The sequence below is a fragment of the Chaetura pelagica genome, unplaced genomic scaffold (assembly GCF_000747805.2).
Source record: "Chaetura pelagica isolate M959 unplaced genomic scaffold, ChaPel_1.0 scaffold189, whole genome shotgun sequence".
In the NCBI taxonomy this organism is placed as follows: Eukaryota; Metazoa; Chordata; class Aves; order Apodiformes; family Apodidae; genus Chaetura; species Chaetura pelagica.
The window spans coordinates 2,909,826-2,929,130 of NW_009970716.1; the positions used below are offsets into that span (position 1 = coordinate 2,909,826).

A 19,305-nucleotide genomic window follows, 5' to 3' on the forward strand; every position below is an offset into this window, starting at 1 on the left:
GCAGGAATGATATGTCATCAGCTAGCTCAAATTATAGCTTTCACTCCTGGATAAGTCCCAGGTACATTTTCATGTGCAATATAAGCAGTCAGTGATAACTGAGAATTAAAATCAACAGAAAGGCTGTTTCATGCAGTGGCAAGTGGGAGTGATTTCTTAATTGGCATCTTATTTGGTTCACAGGTGTCAAACAACAGTAACTACTGCAGTATGTAAATTGAGGTGTTCATGGAGTATTTGTGCAGATTAGTGGGAGCCATATATAGGAAATACAGGAACAAATGAGTTAAAAAAATATATATGCTTTTAATAATTTTCTTGTCTAAAAATCTGTTTTCTCAACAAACTTAATATTTTTCAAAATGTAAACTGTGCTCCTGGCTAATAAAAATCAGAAAGTTGCAGAAAAGTAGATGAAGTAATTATTTTACTTAACTGTGGAATGTGTGTACTCTGCCCTAGAATGTATGTTTTATCCTTAAGTGTGACCTTTCTGAGCTGTAGAAACAGTGAGCCATCTTCATCTCTGTAGCAGCCCTTTTAAAAGTTGATTAAATTACAGCAGGATATTTTGTCAAGGGATTCCCCCAGGGGCCTCCCCCCCCCCCCCCCCAACACAGTATTGTGAAATAGTCTTCTTTTTTGTACTTCCTGCCTTCTGAGCCTATACTTCCCTCTTCTGAAAATAAATAAATAAATAAATAGAAGTAAATAAAAGGAGTGGAGAGAGATGCAAGAGGCCACAGCTGACTCGCCAGTCAGTCTTAAAATTAACATTACTTGAGTTCTACCCCAGATGAGGGCCCTCCCCCCCCCCCAGTCAAACACAGTATTGTGAAATAGTCTTCTTTTTTGTACTTCCTGCCTTCTGAGCCTATACTTCCCTCTTCTGAAAATAAATAAATAAATAAATAGAAGTAAATAAAAGGAGTGGAGAGAGATGCAAGAGGCCACAGCTGACTCGCCAGTCAGTCTTAAAATTAACATTACTTGAGTTCTACCCCAGATGAACAGCACCTGCCTGTGGGCTGCTTAGAAATTTCTCAAATTTTCAGCTTCCTAATGATGAACACTCAAGGAGCTCTCCTCCTCCTCCTCAGGGGAGGTAAAGGTGAAATAGTAAAATGTAGTGGTGGTAAGGACAACTTCTGGACTCCCAAGCATTTGCAGCAGGCAGCTCTTCTGTCCCCAAGCCTGCCTGCAACAGAATCAGATATGAAAAAACTGCCTTAAAACTACCTTGCATACGGTCAAGCTTTCTGCTTTTTCTCAGGTTTGTGGTCCTGATGATCTATCTGTATCTTTCTGCTTCTGTTTTTCCTTATTTGATAAGTTAAGCTGTTGTCTTTTCTCTTACTCACTTCAGGTTGTGGTAATTTTCCAACTATAAAACAATTATGTGAAGTGCTGCATCCCTTTACCAGAAGCCCTAGCAAAATAGTGTATGTAATGAATATTTGTTTCACGACTGTTTCTCTTTGCATTTCTAGTTGATTCTGGCGTGGACGCATTGGCGTTTATGGCAAGCAGCAGCACAACGGACGTTGTGAACCGCAACAATCCCGCCACCCCGCCAAACACCCTGAACCTGCGCTCCTCACATAATGAGCTTCTGAATGCGGAGATCAGACACACGGAGACCAAGAACAGCACTCCTCCGAAGTGCAGGAAAAAATATGCACTGACTAACATTCAAACAGCCATGGGTCTTTCTGATCCAGCAGCACAGCCCCTTCTGGGGAACACCTCTGCCAATATAAAGCTTGTGAAGAATGGAGAAAACCAGCTCAGGAAAGCTGCTGAGCAGGGACAGCAGGATCCCAACAAAAACCTCAGTACCACTACAGGCATAAACATAACTTCTGAGAAGTTTGAAGGCAAAGAGCCGATCCCACAGGATTCCTCTGGCTGTGAAATATTACCTTCACAGCCAAGGAGGACCAAGAGCTTCCTGAATTACTATGCGGATCTAGAGACATCTGCTAGAGAGCTAGAGCAGAGTTTTGTTGCAATGGAAGATAACTCTGAACAAAGCAACAGCCAGGCTTCTACTGTTATTGTCAATGGGGAAGTCCTGCCCCGGAAACAAAACAATATGCCAAGCCCAGAGGATGGCCAGGTTGCCACAGTGTCATCCAGCCCTGAGACTAAGAAAGACCACCCAAAAACTGGGGCCAAAACAGATTGTGCCCTCCATAGGATTCAAAACCTGGCCCCAAGCGATGAGGACTCCAGCTGGACTACGCTGTCCCAGGACAGCGCGTCGCCAAGCTCACCTGACGAAACAGGTATGCAAGCAAAGGCTGCTCGCTGCTGCTGTTTTAGAAGAATGTTATTACTTAACTCCTCTCAGCTGGTGGCTGGAAGGAGGGAGGTCATTTATCACTACTTTTGGTGGGGACATGGATTGCATTGAAATGCAAGCACTGGGCTTGCATGCAGCTCCTTGCCCACTTGGGAACGCTTGGCCTCCCACTCAATCCTAGCAGCTCTGCTCCTGCTTTAGGAATGCACCAGTGAATGCTACAGGCAGAGTCCTAAAAATATGCTAACTGCACCTTTTGCTAGGTTATAAATAATTGCTCTTCACTTATCAATGGGCACATGTGGGAAGTACACGATTGCTGGAGATGCCAAACTACTGACAGCTGCCTACACATGACCAACATTTTTCTGAGCAATGATTTTTATGTTCGTCAAAGATTCTTAATTTTTTAATTAAAATCTTAGTGAATGTGTCCCTCCTCTGCTCTGAGTAATTTAATGAAATTCTTCTGTTTAAAAAAAATTACTCCCAGACATTTGGTCATACAGAAGCTGAAACCATGGCTTTTCTTATTTTGAAAGCCTGATCTCAATTACTTGAACAGCAGTAATGAGTTCTGCACTGGCTCTGTTGTAATATACAATGCATTTGTACTATTGTTAGAATTCCAGAGATTTACTCCAGTTAATGGACTTCGTAACATTTTTTGTCTATCCAAGCCAGTATATAAAGGTACAACTTTGTCAAAATGAGGGGAGGCAATCTGATTCTTGGGTGATGTGCATCTAAAGAAGTTCATCATACGTTTTTCACGTTTTAAGTGATAATGTTACTGCATGGCAGAGCTTATATACTACTTGAAGGCCACTATGGTCCAAATCCATACCTGTTCTACATGTCAGTCATGCATAATTATGATAATAGTGATTTTTATTTTAATGTGTAGGGTTTTTTTAAATGGCAACCATAAGTCCCCACTATGTGATATATAATGGGTCTTCTGATCTTCTTTTTAATATGTAACAAACCTTTGCTGTTGAGAGAAAATTTTCATAAAGTCACCTCTTCATGTGCAAAATGAAAAAGTTTTCTGTTTACTAAAATGTTTGAGTTAATATTATTTCTTGGGATACTTCATATAATGTGTGTGACATAATTGATAACTGTTTCTGGAGAAACTATCAAGAGGAGGTATTTAGCTTAATGCTGAACTTGTTGGCTCCTTATGCCTTTCTAAATGCCCCAGGTTTGGCAATGAGAAACTATGGGTAGGAAATTTGTATTACCTGAAAACTTAAATAGAGTAATTTCAAGTAGTGCAACTAAGTAAGGGTGGCCTAAGATGCTAAGAGCTAGCCTAAGTTTTGTTTGTTTTTAAATAACGTGTTTAAAATTTTCTTCCAACGTGTATTAACCAGTCTGTGTTGTATGAGCTCCTTCAGAACTTGGGGGGATTTTCTGAGTTGTTTAGAGATGTTGGTAAGTTTGCTTATTTAAGTCACCAAGTGTTATCTGGGCTGTGGTTTGTTTGCACTACAGAAATGAAGGGGAACTTGCTCCTGCGGAATATGAGGAGTTTCCAAGCTGAAAAAAAATAAATAAAATAAAAGGATACCAATTAAAAATCCCTCACAGCTCACCACTCTTCTAAAGCAGAAGAAAGGAGGTTTTTTTAATTTTCTGCAGCCTTTGCCGTACTAGCAACCAATCTATTTATAAACAGTTATAGAAAAGCAGATGTACAGCTATATGAGTTCAGTCTCTATAAGAAGAGATAAAAATAACCAGAAAGGCCTTGGAAAACCTAAAAATTGCCTTTCAAAATCAAAATGGTAGAGGTGTTTCTTTGTCATCCCTACGGTCATTGTCAGAGAGCACTGCATAGGACATAGGGGGTTGGATCCGTGGTTTTAAGATGCCTGTGTATTTAAGTATTTGTGGACTCTGGGAACATGCAACTGTTGCAACTTACAGACACCCATCTCCGGGAATTTTTTGCTATCCTGAATTTACCCCCACTCTGATAAAATAATTTTGTTAAGCATTTCCAGTTTCTTTCCAAAATGGAATATCAATTGATAGGGCAAAAGAGAGCTAAGAAATGAAATGCCGAGTTGCCATGTATGCCAGGGCGGCTTTTATATATTATAGAACAGGCCAGTTTTTCTGCCTCCCCTGCAGCTCATTCTGAGAGGCTGAAAAGAAGGGGTGCAAAAGCTCTTCACAGCTCAGTACTCTCCAACTCTTGCGTGTATGCTTCAGTAATAAATGTTAGGGACCGAAGGGAGAAAGGTATCTGGGACAAAAACCTGAAGTTTTAGTCATGTGGCTTCTGGGAAGGGAAAAAAAAGACAGTTTTAAGAACAGTTAATCCATCACAGAGTGTAATCTAGCAGATACCTGGAGGATTATTAATATTCACTCCTCAGATTATATTTGGCATCTTAGTATACATAGGAATATGACAGCGTTCTTATTTAGAGGACAGTCTTGAAAATTGCAATGTATTACTTCAGGGCTTCTGCATTGTTTTGTTGTCTTCTCTCCTCTGTTAACACAATTTGTTACTCAAATCCTGGAAAACTCAATGTTGTTTTGTGGTATTCTGGGGTTTTTGTTTGGTTTTGAGGTATGTAATTTAATGGCCTTGAAAAATTTACTCTTAAACTTAATTGTTTGCACTTAGGATGCTTCGCTTGTTGGACAAAATCCTCCTAAACTCTCCTGAAGGCAGGACACTTTTGTTTGTGGTCTAATGAAAAGGTGTTTTCAAGACTTTGCTCTTTTTCTGAATAATGAGGCAAAATGAAACAACCCAGTTTAAAGATACCAAACAATTGAGTGGGTATTAAACAAATGTTAATGCTGTTGATTAGTGATGTTGTTAGAGAAATGTAACAGGGACACCTTGGACTGCAAGCCCAGTGCAGTGTAAGAATTGTGTTTTAAGGAAATTGTTTTCTCCTCCAAAGAGATTATCTATATCTGCTTCTTGACAAGAGCTACATTGATTTAGACATTCAGAGGTTTTCTTTTATTAGGATTTTTAGCTTTCCTCCAGTGGCCTCAGGGCCAACTGCACCGATCCAGCTGCCACTGCTGATATTATTAAAACTGCAAATGGCACAGAGCTAGTCTTAAATCACAATGAATACTTCCTTCCGCTCTCTCTTTAGCCTAGTTTCCAAAGGAAACTATTTTGTGGTTTTACACTCTCTACCTCTTCTTTCTCTCTGGCTCTGTGTATTTGTCAGTTTCACCTACATTTTATTAATCTTTGTGGTGCCAACAGCAGGAGTCAAATGAACACTTCAGAGCCCAAAGCTAAGGGAGGATGAGGGTGATGCCATTACCGTTTTCTGTTTGTGACTTTTATTTGTGAAGCACAACAGAACTTCTGCAGAATGCGGGCACGTTTCTTTCTATCACCTGAAAATCAGTTCCAGTGGAAAGTTATCTCTCCTTAAGTATAGTGCAGCTCTCAGTGTAATAACCTCTAGTAAATTAGGAAAGAGAAGTCTCTTGGGGGAAAAAAAAGGGAATTCTGTTTGCCTCAAAATGAAGAAAAGTACTGGAATTTTCTTTTGCTTCCTCTTTTATCTTAATTTGAATAAAGTCCTCTTCTTCCAGAGCAGAGAATAGCCCTGTAATTAGGAAGTTCCCTGAGACGTGGGACACTCGGTACTAGAGAAATGTGGGTTTTCTTGCTCTGGGACAATCACCCTCTTTGGTTTCCTCAGAGCTTCAGGAGACTGTGCAGGGGCAGCAGCCTCTTCTGACTCCCCAGCTTCTTAGCCTTTGGCTCACACAACAGCTTGTTTCTCCCTTGTTGAAAATGTAATTCAAAAGGATCTCAAAAGTACAACTTTTCATCTTTTTCAGGGAGTGCTGCTGTGTACAATTGCCGTATACTACATGCCTGTCTGCTGCTGGTCTCCTAGCAAATCCAGGAAGGCAGTTTAATAGCTGGTTACAAATAAACAAGTTCAACCCAGTGCAGAAATGACAGCAATGAGACTAGCCCTTGGGGATCAGGAGCGTCACTCTTGCAAATAGAGCCTCTTACTCTGAAATAACAGTACATCTGGGTGGAATAGTGCTCTAATGCAATAAAAAAATAGAGCAAATCATGAACTAGCCCAGAAGATGTATGCCACTGGTGAATTCTGCCTCTGATTATAACCAGCATCTTTGACAAAATTAAAATGGATGTCCTCTTAAAAGCACCATTTTTCCTCTGGAGTACCTATCTGATATAGACAACAAGTATGTTATTTACTACAGAACACGTTTTCTCTGTTTCCGAGTGTGGAAGAAGATTTATGGTCATAGAAGTAGATTATGCTGTGGATAGGGGTTGTAGGGTTCTAGGTGAGCATCCAGTTTTCAGGTTTTTGGAAATAAGAGGTTCTAGTTCACACCCACTATGCATCCTCATGGCCTGTCAACTCTAAATATTGAGCTGTTTGGTTTTTTTTAATCCTGCATGTTACTGATAATCACATATCAGGAACAATGCAAGTTTCATAGTCTCAGACTTGACCATTTGCTGAATCCTTAGTAGGAAAGGTTGCTGTATATATCCAGTGTTTGTGTAGGTAACATTCTGTATGTGGAGTAACTTAACTGCATGTTTATCTTCCTTTTAGCTACCCCTGTAAGAGGATTTTAGGGAAGAAAAAGTAAGCTAGTTTAAAAGAAATAAAGCCTAAAGGGCCACATGGTTGCAGAATGTTCACAATAATGATCAGCATTCATAGTCTACTGGTAGAAGGCCACAAAATAAATTGAACTTGATAGAGGCCACTTGCTGCATTTGGTGTAGTCAGGCTGGTTTTACCCTGCAGTTCTCAATGGGCCTACCTAAATCCGTATCTTGAACACTTGGATAAGTGCTCTGGCTGGAAACACAAATTTTCCACAGTCAGGAGTGGTGATCAGCACCTATTAAAATAGGTATGTATAAGTGAATTAATGTGCTCAAATTCAGAAATGGTATGATATATCCTGTATACAACAGTGATTAGTGTCCTCTCCCACACTTCTTGCGATTACCAGAATTTGAAACTACAGAAGAGGCTTTCCAGGATGTGTTGTGAGGTCATACTTGCAGTTTCATATTTACTGCTTAACTAAAAGATAAAGAATTATTCTTTATTCCCTCAGAGCCATGAATTTTCCTCCCTGTTCATTCAGTTGCCTGCCCGGTATCTCTTGAAGTGCCTGGTGGTGTCCAAGACAGGCAGCAGAGAGGAAGCAAGAGCTAGAACTTAAATTCTTGGGGAACAGCCATAGGCTAAGCAGGACACACATCAAAAAACTCTCACAAATTAATTAACCAGCTGAATAGAGCCTGTAACACTGACCCTGCAGTGTAGAATTATTATTTTTTCCCCCCTTTTTCTGAGTCTGGCTTTGTTTTTAAAACCACTTCTTGGTTACTCTCTGCTATATTACTCCTACAGGGTCTAGGGTGATTTGTCATACTCTTTCCAACCACAGCTCTGTCCCTGAGTGCTCCACAGCTGAGAGAGATTCCGTTCGATGACAGTTGCCTTCTAGTGGCTGTGCTTTGACTACCAAAGATTGCTGTGCCTAGCTCAGTACTTTAGCTAAAATAGTGTCAAATGTGGCACTGTCCAAACTGACACAGCTTCATTAATTTTTATGTTACTCTGGCTGAACTTATGGCATCTTGGTGGAAGTCTTAACATGCTGATTTATTTTACTCTTGATACTTCATTTCTTGTTTGGTCCTTGTCTTGCCAGGGATGCTTTCCTTGCTACTGTAGTGAAGCATATAATTACTAATATGAACAAAAGCAGAGTGCTGCTTTGTGTAAGTGATTTTGAGTGTTCTAAAAATTAATATTTTCTACTCAATAAAATGTATGGTTGTGGGGTAAAAACAAATGCCTGCAGGCCTGGCTGCTGGAACATGTGGAATACCAACAGGAGAAAGTGTAAGGCAACAACTGGGAATAGAGGTTTTGGCAAAATAACACAGTGTTGTACTACTGCCTAGGTGGAAGCTATGGAGTAGTTCACAAGATCTCCAGAGTAGTGTAAGTTTCCCCTAACTCTGTAGTGTAATTTACATTGATATATAATGTTAAGAGCTATTAGGACATGCTTTTTATACAGCACTTGTTACAGTGAAGTGAAAGACTGTTCTGTGTATCTGTATAGAAAAACTGAGTTTCAGAAGTGATGAATAGCTTAATTGTGTCTGGTACTTGACAGACTATTTGTGGAAGCTTTTCAAACTTCTGTTGTTTCAGGACTGTGCAGGTATAAATCTGGATCCTGCATGTCCTTTCTGAGGTTGAATGTGTTTTGCTTAAAAACCTCTTCTTTGCCTAGGATTGTATGTCTTCACAGGTCTCTGTTGAGACCATGGAAAGAGTTCAGGTCCAGTCAGACACAGGACCAAATAAATAGGAACCGGGACAACAAACCACAGAAGAGAAAGTAAATACGGTAGTGGGGGGAAAGTCAGGATCCTGATAGCTCTTTCAAAGGGTTGGTAAGGCAGGAGGTTGCACAAAAGAAAAGCCACCATCAACTAATATCAGATTAACCACCCCTCTTTAAAAAAAAAAGTTCCCAGTTCATAAAGCTGTGGAAGTAATAACAAATTAAAAACCAAAATCGATTCAGTAAACCTCTGCCTCAGCACTTCTGAATGCTGCATAGAACTCAAGCCAAACTTCAGTCCACCTGATTGATCATTTAAAATGGATGTAGAAATCTCTGGGAACAGAAGGAAGAAAAAGTGTTACCTTTGGGAGGACTCTTAATGTGCTGGCTGCTGTTCATTGAGGCAAACTGAGAGTATGGCTGTTACCTGCTAGGTGGGTTCTGTGTGCTCCAGAGCTCTTTGCAGCCTGGTTGGGTGGTTGGTTGTCGTCTTCTGTGCTCCTGTATCTCAGCTGCAGGAGGTGTGGTAAAGAAACGGTATTGCCTCTCAGCAGAAGGAGTGTCTAGTCTTTGCAGTGGCCCCCACAACTTTTGGAGGATTTCACAGTTGCTGGGGCAGCAGTTCAGCTAGGGGTACCATATTTGGGATGACTGATACAGGTCTGGGAGTTTCCTACTCAGAAGTGATTCTTGCTTCTCTGCAGCTACAGAGTGGAAACCTGAATCCTGGGCTGCTGCTGTTTCTCTCAGCATCTGCAGCAATACCAGCATCAGACCCTAGTAGCAAGGGTGAGCTTGTCTCACTGCTGCTTCCATCAGCAGAGAAAGCCAATGGGGGAATAAAAAGAGTTGTGGGGTGGGGAGGAAGGTAGAAAGGGTTGGAAGATGGGAGTGTGACCTGAAGGCTTTTTGAAAGGAGGGACCCAATGGAGGGACAATGAAGAGGAGAGTAACTGCAGCTGTGGAGATAAATAAGAACATGGCACAAACTGGAGAAAAGTTGGAATAAGCAGGAGCTGGAAGCAAACAGGGGTGTTTGTAGTCAGGAGGTTAGGCAAGGAGCACTAGCAACAAAGACAGCGACAATAAATAGGATGGACTAAGATTGAGAGTAAAGCAGCAGAAGTGAATATTGAGGAATTTGCATGTGCTTGAGGCTGGGATGTCATTTCACATAAATTCTTAAAACTTAAAGCAAGCAAAATCAGAGTGAAAGTTATTTAGCGTTGAAGTGCTGTTAAGAGAAAGTAAAATCCTAGACTGTATTCAGGTGCTGGTAGAAGAAGATGTCTGTGCAGTGAAGGACACAGACCTAAATTCCCCTTGAGTTCCTGCCCTGCTGTTTTTGTACCTGTAGGTATTTCTTTTAATCTTCCCAAGTCAGCAGCTCCAGTATCTCACTGCACTGGTTGCTCATGTGCTTAACTCTCACACAAGTCCACTTTAGAAGTTTGAAATTTGATTCATCTTTAATGAATGACATGGGACTGGCTGAATTGGGGTTGTGGGTCCCTTGAGTCACAGCTATGTTGTTGCAAGCTGCCATATTAAATACACAGAACCTGTAGTGTGTACCACCAAGACGTGGACTGTAGGGTGCTGCAGGCAACCCTGGGTTCATTGCATTTGCATTAAGAGAAGGTGGGTGGATTCAGGGCAGTACCAAGCCATCTCCATGGGCCTGGAAAGGTCTTGTATGATTGGACTTGGCATGCTGCAGAGACCTTGCTCTGAACTCAGTCCTTGCTTGAGAGCAGATGTATGGTATCTGCCTTAAGGGACATGAAGCCTGTTTTAAGCAATCCCATGAAAGCGCACACATTTGCCATTAAGGCTCAATTGCTCAATTTGGAGATGTATGAAGCCTCCGGGTACTCAGCATTAGGTCATAAATGTCCAATATCAGGATCCCACAGAGCTCAAGATAATGACAGTGAGTGGGTTTCTTGCAGTGTTTGAGATCTGGATTTCTAAAGCCTAGCAGTGTGTGTCCTTTAGTTTGCACAGTAGATTTCTCCATGGTACTACAGTGATGAGAAATCTGAGGGGGGAGAGAAAACCCCAATCTGAAGCATATGGGTTTTATTTCTGCCTGCTTGTAGTGTCTCTGGGGCATTTTTATCCTTTTCTATATGGTGGTGTGTTACAGGGATTTTTTTTAACCATTTATTATTTTTATCACTTTATATGTACATAATTTGATACACTAGACCAGTTAATTTCCTACTATGATTTTAAAGCAAAAGCTTTGAAGTAGTCACACTCAGAACTATCCAGGATTATATTTCTTAATGAAACTATTGTTTTCCTAAACCGTGTCATAATTTAATATTATATAAATTAATTCCTTTTAGCTTTTTTAATTGCTTTTGAATTGAGATACTGCTGGGCTGAATTTAAATACAAAACACTTCCACAGTTTTTAACACTCAGAAATAGTTGCAGTGCACTGAGCGACAGGTATAGTAGCACACTCATAATACTCAGGTAAGAGTTGTTACTCTGTAGAGGACATTTCTTGTTTGCAAATACCTGATAAGATACTCTGAATCTAAGGTGGTAGCTTCTTTTACTTTTTGGAAGTGGATTTTTTACTCTTTCCTGGAGATAAGTTTTCAATAAGGAACAAAGGAGCCCATCCCTCCTCCCCTTCTCAAAGTGAAAGCCAAAATGCACAACTCAGACTGGCCAAATTAATTTTTAAATTAGAATACATTCCCATTCAGACTTTAATTTTTCTTCCAGTCTGCAAGAAAGAGACAGTCAAGTTACCTTGGCCATTTCGGCTGACATGGTTCTTGGCTTTGCTTAAATTATTGATTATAGCAAGGGGAGGGACTTTGCAGTGAGAGCAGTGCTCTCACTAATAAAAGCCTTTCACTAAATCAATTTCTACCATTGCTGCAGTGCAACTTTGGAGAGTCGGAGGTTAGCAGTCTTTAGAAGAATTTTGTTTTCAAAGGGTGGATCTTTGCCATACATTTTTCTAAGCCTTTTCTTTTCATGTTTATACATGAAGCTGGAGAGAAAAAAAAACCGTACAAATAGATTATTTCCAGGGGTTGATTTGCAGGGTAAGGGGCTGTTCTGTTCCAAAGTTGAGCTGATTAAATCTTGATGGCTTGTGGGCTGAAAGTACTAATTCAAAAGCTTGTCTCCTGTGCAGAGTCAGTCAGAAGACGCATCAGTGTCTTGCAAGCTGGAATCATTTCTGTAGAGAATGCACTGTATGCACAGACTGCTGTAATTCCTGTATAGCCATCCCTCTCATTTTTTCCTGGCTTACTAGAAACTGCAGTCATTTATATGTTCAACATGTGGTGTTTCCTCTGTTACACCTACCAGCAGTTAAATGGGGATGGCTTTTCTTTTCTCCCACCCAAAGCACCATTCCTTGTTATATCCTTATAAGTAAGTGTCTGTTTAAACATAGCAGTGTATTTTCTCATATTTGAGTTGGAGATGCTATACAGAAGAATATGAAGTTGGGACAAGTATATAGCAAATTTAAAGGATGCTGGTAGCAGATCAGTACGTGTTGACCTACACAGGAGCATCTAGTAACTGTAAGTAACTCTACTTTTCTATTTTACTTTTTCATAGCTCTGGGTGAAAATATCACATATCTCTGGATATTGAGAAAATTATTCTCTATCTCAATAAAATTGTGCTCAGTGGAAGATAACTGGTATCTGGCAGCTTAAGTTGCAGAGTGTATAATGTACAGTTAATACTGGAAAAGTATCTTGCTGAATGCTGATAATTTTGGTACTGAATTGTCACGTGATGTTTTAGTCTTGTGATCCATAGAGCTCGAAGGTTTTTACATAGGTTTAAAATATCTTACAAACCAGACTTTTAGTTTCCCTTTCATATGTCACAAATTCCTTCCCTAGGACTGCTTGGCTTTCCTTGCAGTGAAAGGGAAGAAAAAGTCAAAGTAATATAAGATCAGTACCCCTAGTCATTCCCTAAAGTTCAAGGTAAAGCAACTTTTCATATAATGAATGAGGTTATGGGGGTTCAGCCAAAATTCAGCCAGAATTTGAATGGGATCTGTCAAAGAAGTTGGACTAGTATCTTGAACATTTTTTTCTTCATTTTGCTATCCCTAAATCAATCAGTTTGGCCAGGTCAGAAAAACTTGTCTTTCGTTAGAAAGCTGGTTCACACAAAACCTTTATGCAACTTTTGGTCTTAATTTGTGGAATTGTAGTAAAATAGAACAACTGTATTTGCTCCTTACAGAAAACAACCTAGTGATAAGAAACAGTGATCTGGTTTGGCTTTTGTAAAATTATTTGAAGCTTAGTTTCTTTTTTTTAAATTACTTTCTTTTATAAGCAAGCCAGCATCATTTGTCACACCTTGTAGCTAGTTGTGGCAGACATTTGAGGTAATATTTGTTGTTAAACTCAAATTACCTTATTTTTTTTCATGCTTAAGTAAACCAGAATAATGACTCTCCTTTTTTTTTATCACTGGAGCCTCTCAGCAGGTCGACTAAGGAACTTTGTAGTCTCCTGACTACATTAATTTCCCATAGTTAATTGTGCCAAAACATAACCAGTCCTTAACACAGAGATGTGAAAAGCAGAAAGAAGACATCAGAAAAACAGATTTCAGGGCTAAGCTTCCACTAGCGTAGAAGAGGAAGTTTATTTGATTTTTCATACAGGATTGTTTTTTCCACTAAAATGGATGTGTAGGGCTTTGTGAAACAATATTGCCCATTCAGGATACATATAGGAAATAAGGCCTTAATGCAGCTACCAAAATGAGTGTGTGATGATTAACAGAAGTTTGTTTTTTCTGTAGTTATTTTGATTTCATTTAATAATTAAATTCTCATTTTCATAGTTATACTCCAAATTTTTGTACAACAAATATACTTCTTTATGGGAAGCTCCTCATTCCTAGGATTGTCTAATCCTACAGTTACTTCACAGGAAAAATGCAGTTTCTTAAAATAAGCCACTTCGGGAGTAGGATGACATAGAAGTAGGGTGATGGAAGAGTGACGTTCTCTGTTCCTCCCAGTGGCCTCTGTCCACATCCACTTGTTTTTTAGTGTCAAGGAGCTGTTATAGAAAAGAATAGTGCATGGTCCAGAGGGCTTAACACTTCCCAAAGGAAACATGCCTTTTTTTGGGTGGTCAGGTGTCTCTGACTTGAGAGAGACTGTTGTTAATCTGTGGCAAGGTTCAGCTGTCCCATTGCAACATCAATTGTGCACTGACTCACAAATAATTGTGGTTTTCCAGGAATAGTGCATAGAGGAGCATTGCCAGTCAGGTCTCTCTCTCAGAAGTAGGTGAGATACGATTTTCATGTTTGGCCAGCATTTTAGGTTCACTGCTTCCAAATACTGCTAACATCAGGGCAATAACTTTTTTGTCAGTATTTATTAAAAACACCAAAACAACCCAGACAGACAATATCTACTGATTTAAAAGTTGTACTCCATGCAGACCACACTTTAAATACTCTATTAATCATAACTATTGGTTCTGCTTTTTAAACCATTCTTTTTATATATTCAAGCAGCTTTACTATAGGTGAGGAATATGTCTTGCATTTGCACAGTAGATCTCTCGTTTTCCTCTGCTAAACCACCCCACCTGCAGACAGGGCAAGCGGACAGACTTAGCACTGGAAGCAGAAAAACTCTTCAGAAGGGAGTGAGGGAAGTTTTCAGGTGTTACTCTTTTATCATCAATACATTTATCTTACATTCTCTCTTTAACTACACAGGAAAGCTTATAAATATGCTTTTATAAACTCTGTAGTACTGCTGAATAAGAACAAATGCATCAGTTTACACCAAGAAACCAATTAAAAGCTAAATGAAAAGAAAGTTATAAATTTTTCTTGAAACAAATGCACCTTGTCTGCAAATGGGGAGTCTAAAAGAATACGTCTTCAAAAACAACGATTAATTTTGGTTCATTTTTTTCTCTTTTAGGGTTAAGCTTTTATTCTGATTTTTTCAGTTTTTCTTGAAGGGGGAACTAGGAGAATCTGTGGGTTGCAGAGAGAGTGTTTTGTTAATTTTTGTTTGTTTGTTGTGGTTTTTTTATGGAAAAGCTGTAATTTTCTCAAGATTCCAAGAGTTGGAAATTTAAAAAGTACCAGATATCACAAGACACAAGAAAAAGTTGTGAACATTTCTGTAAAAAATGCTGAAAACAAGCATAAGTTCACAAAACTAGTATGTAACTCTTTTGCACATTAATGATTGTCATATGTAGAAGCCTGTAATTTAAGCATTGTTAGCTCTCAATCTGCTTTTAGTTACTGCTCTTTGTGGTAGTTTGAATATGCTCCCCTTTCCTTTTTCATAAAGCAGACAGATGTTTACTTATAAAGAATTTTTTTATATTAGATGGCACTGTACAATTTAGCATAAAAGTACCAACATCTTCCTTTTAGATCCATGTTAATATACAATTTAGGGTGACAAATATGTAAGGATAATAATCAGTCCCATAACTCCTACCCTGATGTTGCCATATGAGGTTATTGTGTATCTCAGGGTAGGAAATTGTGTGTCTTTGTTCTAGAAGAACAAATTTATAGTGGATTTCCTTCTAGGAATATATATATCCCTGGCAGCAGGTTTAAGGGTTCTTGTATCAGATGTGGCTTTTTAATCTGACCCAGTATAATTGTTGTAGTTATTTTTATCAAAGTCTTTCAGTAATGTTAATTCCACTACATCTGATGCAAGCTAATACACTGACTGGAAGCTAGAGCTCACTTTTACAAGAATTACAGAGGTTACCATTCCATTCTGTGCATCACCAGATAGTACATTAGCTTGTAAGAACAACTGTATTAAGCAGACCTGAGGCTCATGCAGTTCTTTAACTCCTGCCTCTGGCATTGATCAGTAGCAAAAAATAACATGAACAACGAAAACCAAAGTCAGGGCTAGCGTAAAGTGGTCTTTTTCCTACTACATCTTTTTCACTTTCAGCAATTTCTGTGTTTAGTGCTTTCAGACTTGGTATGTCTTTCATGTTACATCTTTCATGTTACTTTCATTAATTGCTCTTGATAGAGTTTTCTAACATGAGTTTGTTTAATAATTTTTGGTCTAATTTGTATTTCTGGCATCCGCAACATCCTGTGACCATGAGCCCTATAATTTAATTATGTATTGTATGAAAAAGTACTTCCCTATAAAATTGCTCTCCAATAATTTAATTAGGTATCCATTGATTTTTTCTGTTATAGGAAGCATTAAATAACAGTGAATGATAATTTCCTTTCCATTCATGCCTTCTTCCCACCATTCATGATTTTACAGATTTCTGTGACATCCTCCCCCCTCCTTGTTATTCCTTTTCCAAGCTTGCTAGTCCTACTACACTCAGCGTCTCTGCCTGCAGAAGTAATTTTGTCTGTCTGTGTCTTTTCTAGTTCTTGTACATCAATTTTTATAATAGGGCGGGTGGAAGTGTGTGCTGTGATAGTTCAATTCTACATTAAAACAGCAGGCACAAGGATTTTTCTTTTGGTCTTAATAACATATGACTTCATCTGGTCCTGCAGAATGGTAAATTTAATCCCTCCTTTTTTATCTCTCAAATACATGTGCGATGTAGGACTCCAGATGAGCATTAGGTTTGTTTCTGTCTACTGCTTGCTAAGTTAGACTCTCCAAGATGATCGATTACATGGTTATTTTTTCTGAATTTTCTTCTCATTCTTGTCAGTGGTTATGTCAGAGATAGAATTTCTATTTCCTTAAATATAGATTTCTGAATCTAGCTTCAGCTATGTGTATAAATCCATCTCTGTGAAAATATATACAAAATTTTAGTGCTGGAGTGCCGTCAAGTAGACATAGGAATGAAAATAATGCTATTTCTAGTGCTAGATAGATGCTTCCAGAGATGATTAACATCTCTAAGTTTGCTTAGTACCAAAAGATATCTGGATGGTATGAATGAAGATTTAATAGAAAGTTTCTACCAATGCAGTGGTGCAATACACTCAAACTTCTGGTCTACAAGTGCCCCTTGTGCACTATCTACATCCTTCCCTCTCCCATGGGGAGGTGAAATACAACCAACTAACCTGATGCTTGCATCTGTTGTCTAAATTGCCAGTCAATAAAGCCTTCCTGTTGTAGATTCTATATGTTGCGTTTCGTATATGACTCTATGCATTGTGCAGGAGAAGGCTTCATTCAACTGAAGAAATATGACTTTTGAAAAGGTTAAAATTTAAAAAAAGTCTCTAAATTTGAAGGCTCAGAAGTGGAGATGAATCCATATCTTAGAAGGCCTTGACACGGCCTTTAGCTGCCTAATGTGCCCAAATTTATCCCTTAACATCTTCACAGGCAAACTGCAGGCCTGGAGGGCCAGTGCGTTGCTTCCTGTGCTTGTGCAATATTTCATACTTATGTGCCTCTAATAGCAAAAGAGAGGATTTTCACCATAATAACTTCTCCCTTTGCTTTACTACTGTAGCATCATTAATTTAATTTAGAAGTGGGAAAACATTAGGTCTTCGGTTTCTGTGTTGGGGAAAAAAGGAGCTTCCAGTTTATTCTCTAAAACAAATTTGACTACAGCTTTAAAGTGGAAAACTAATCCATTATATAGATGCTTTAAATTAACATTCTGGCTTTTACTGACAGTACTGAACAGGCTACTTGGGTAGGATGAGGTAGGAATTATTTTTTTGCCACATCAGGAAGAGCAGCCCTTTGTGTGGGACAGAAGGGGACTCTGGCACATGTACGCACCACAGGACGGTGTCTGGTCTCAGTATGTGCACTTTGATCTTGTCGTTGGTGTTTGGGTACATGGAAACTGCACAAATCTCAGGGCGTGCAGAGAGTATGGCTATGACTTGGGGCAAGTTATTTAATTCATCTCAGACGCCTCCTCCCACCTCTCCCCAACTTTGTTTAAAACAGGCTTTGCACACTCCTGCCTCCCAAGATTTGTGTGGAGATAAAGTGATCATTTTAATGGTGTCCTAGAATATCTGCCTCACTGTGTGTGGAACCATGCATCTGCATGGACTTAGGGATGGAGCAGAGCTTACATCTGAGATGGAAAATGTCTGTTCTTGCAGGTTTTGCTTTTTCTTGAAGCACAACATTTAATTTCAGTAAGTAACTCTATTGTAATTCAATTTTATGTTCTGTTGTCATTGAGTCATTAAATTCAGAAAAAAGGGTTTTTCTAATGCATTTGCACAGTGCTGCAAGTGAAGCTGTCAAAGGAAAGCAGGACCACAAGAGATCAGAATAATTTGCTGAAAATGGGGGTTATGTTTCCCCTTTTCCAGTCAGTGGGAACTTCACCAGACTGCCATGAATTTTCAAATATGATGGAAAGTGGTGTTGCAACTTCATCTGCTAGCTCCCTTAGGAGCTGCAGATGGATCTTGTCAGGTCTCATGGACTTGTGCACTTTCAGGTTCTTTAGATGTTCTCAGACCTGTTCTTCTCCTACAGTGGGTTGATCTTCCTTTTCCTAGTCTCTGCCTTTGCATTATGTGATTTGGATGGTGTGGCCAAAGACCTTACTGGTGAAGACTGATAATTATAATTATAAAATAGTTATAAAGAACAAGTGATGCAAACTGACCATCTCCCACCAGAAGACTGATGCCTAGCCAGTCTCCAGCTGGGCGCAGAGTGAGTAAGAGAGAGGGTCTTGGCCCTGTGCAAGCACTGCTCAGCAAATAGCTAAACCACTGGTGTGTTTTCAACACTTGTTCTGGTCACAGATGTAAAATACAGCACCTTAGAGGCTGCTGTGAAGAAAATTTCACTTCATCCCAACCAGACCCAGTACATCCTCTTAATTGCACAACTCTCCTAATGTTTATCAGCTCTCTTAATCAAGAGGCAAAGATCTCCTCACACAGTCAGGTTTGTGCAACAGCTGTACAATGTGCCTTATCTATTCATCAGCCTTGGCTCCAACTGAGGTAGTCCTTCCACTATTCCTGTTGCCACCACTGATTCACCTGGTTCAGTATCCACTCTCTTCCTGGTAAAAGGGTCTTCCCAGAGCCTGGTTTCTTCCTGATCCACAGCTGCTGCCTTGACAGCCCCCTTGAGACAACAGTTAAGGTCACCTCCAAGCCTTCCTTCCTTCGCTGGACTCTGCTTGCTTTGTGGCTGCATGTTTTTGGTTAATGAACAGACTAGTCCCCTTGGTCTTACCTATTTTTGGCCCATTTTCTGGAAGGAATACACAAACCTTTTCTCAGTCTTCCTGTGGCACTTTTCTCAGCTGCTGCTGTTGCTGTTAGTATCAACTCCTGTAAACGAAAGCTGTCATGTGGGTTACTCATGGCTTCCCCTCTGGCTGTATTGCCCCTGAGCAGGCACCTCACAGAGCCCTGAAATAATCCCACTTAAGCAGCATGGATAGTACTATCCTGAATACTTGCCTAGGGATGTCATCAACAGTCCTTTTGAACTTAACCTCCTGAAGTCACTTTAACCTTAGTTTTCCTTGGGTTTTGTGCTACTACTTCAGTCCTTATGTCCTTGGGCTTTGGTGGTTGAAAGGGAGAAGCCAGGACATCAAAAGAAGTGGGTTTAGTAGTGTCGCGAGCCGGTACCAGAGGGCTACCGGCTG

General features: G+C 39.7%; 1 protein-coding gene across 3 annotated transcripts in view; it reads left to right on the forward strand.

Annotated features, from left to right (window-relative positions):
• Positions 1–19,305, forward strand: part of APBB2 (amyloid beta (A4) precursor protein-binding, family B, member 2) — a 94,100-nt gene that overhangs the window by 2,921 nt on the left and 71,874 nt on the right. For all 3 annotated transcript variants that reach the window (XM_010006096.1, XM_010006097.1, XM_010006098.1), the window contains exon 2: positions 1,491–2,288. In XM_010006096.1, the coding sequence (XP_010004398.1) occupies positions 1,491–2,288 (798 nt within the window). The remainder of the gene's footprint in view (positions 1–1,490; positions 2,289–19,305) is intronic.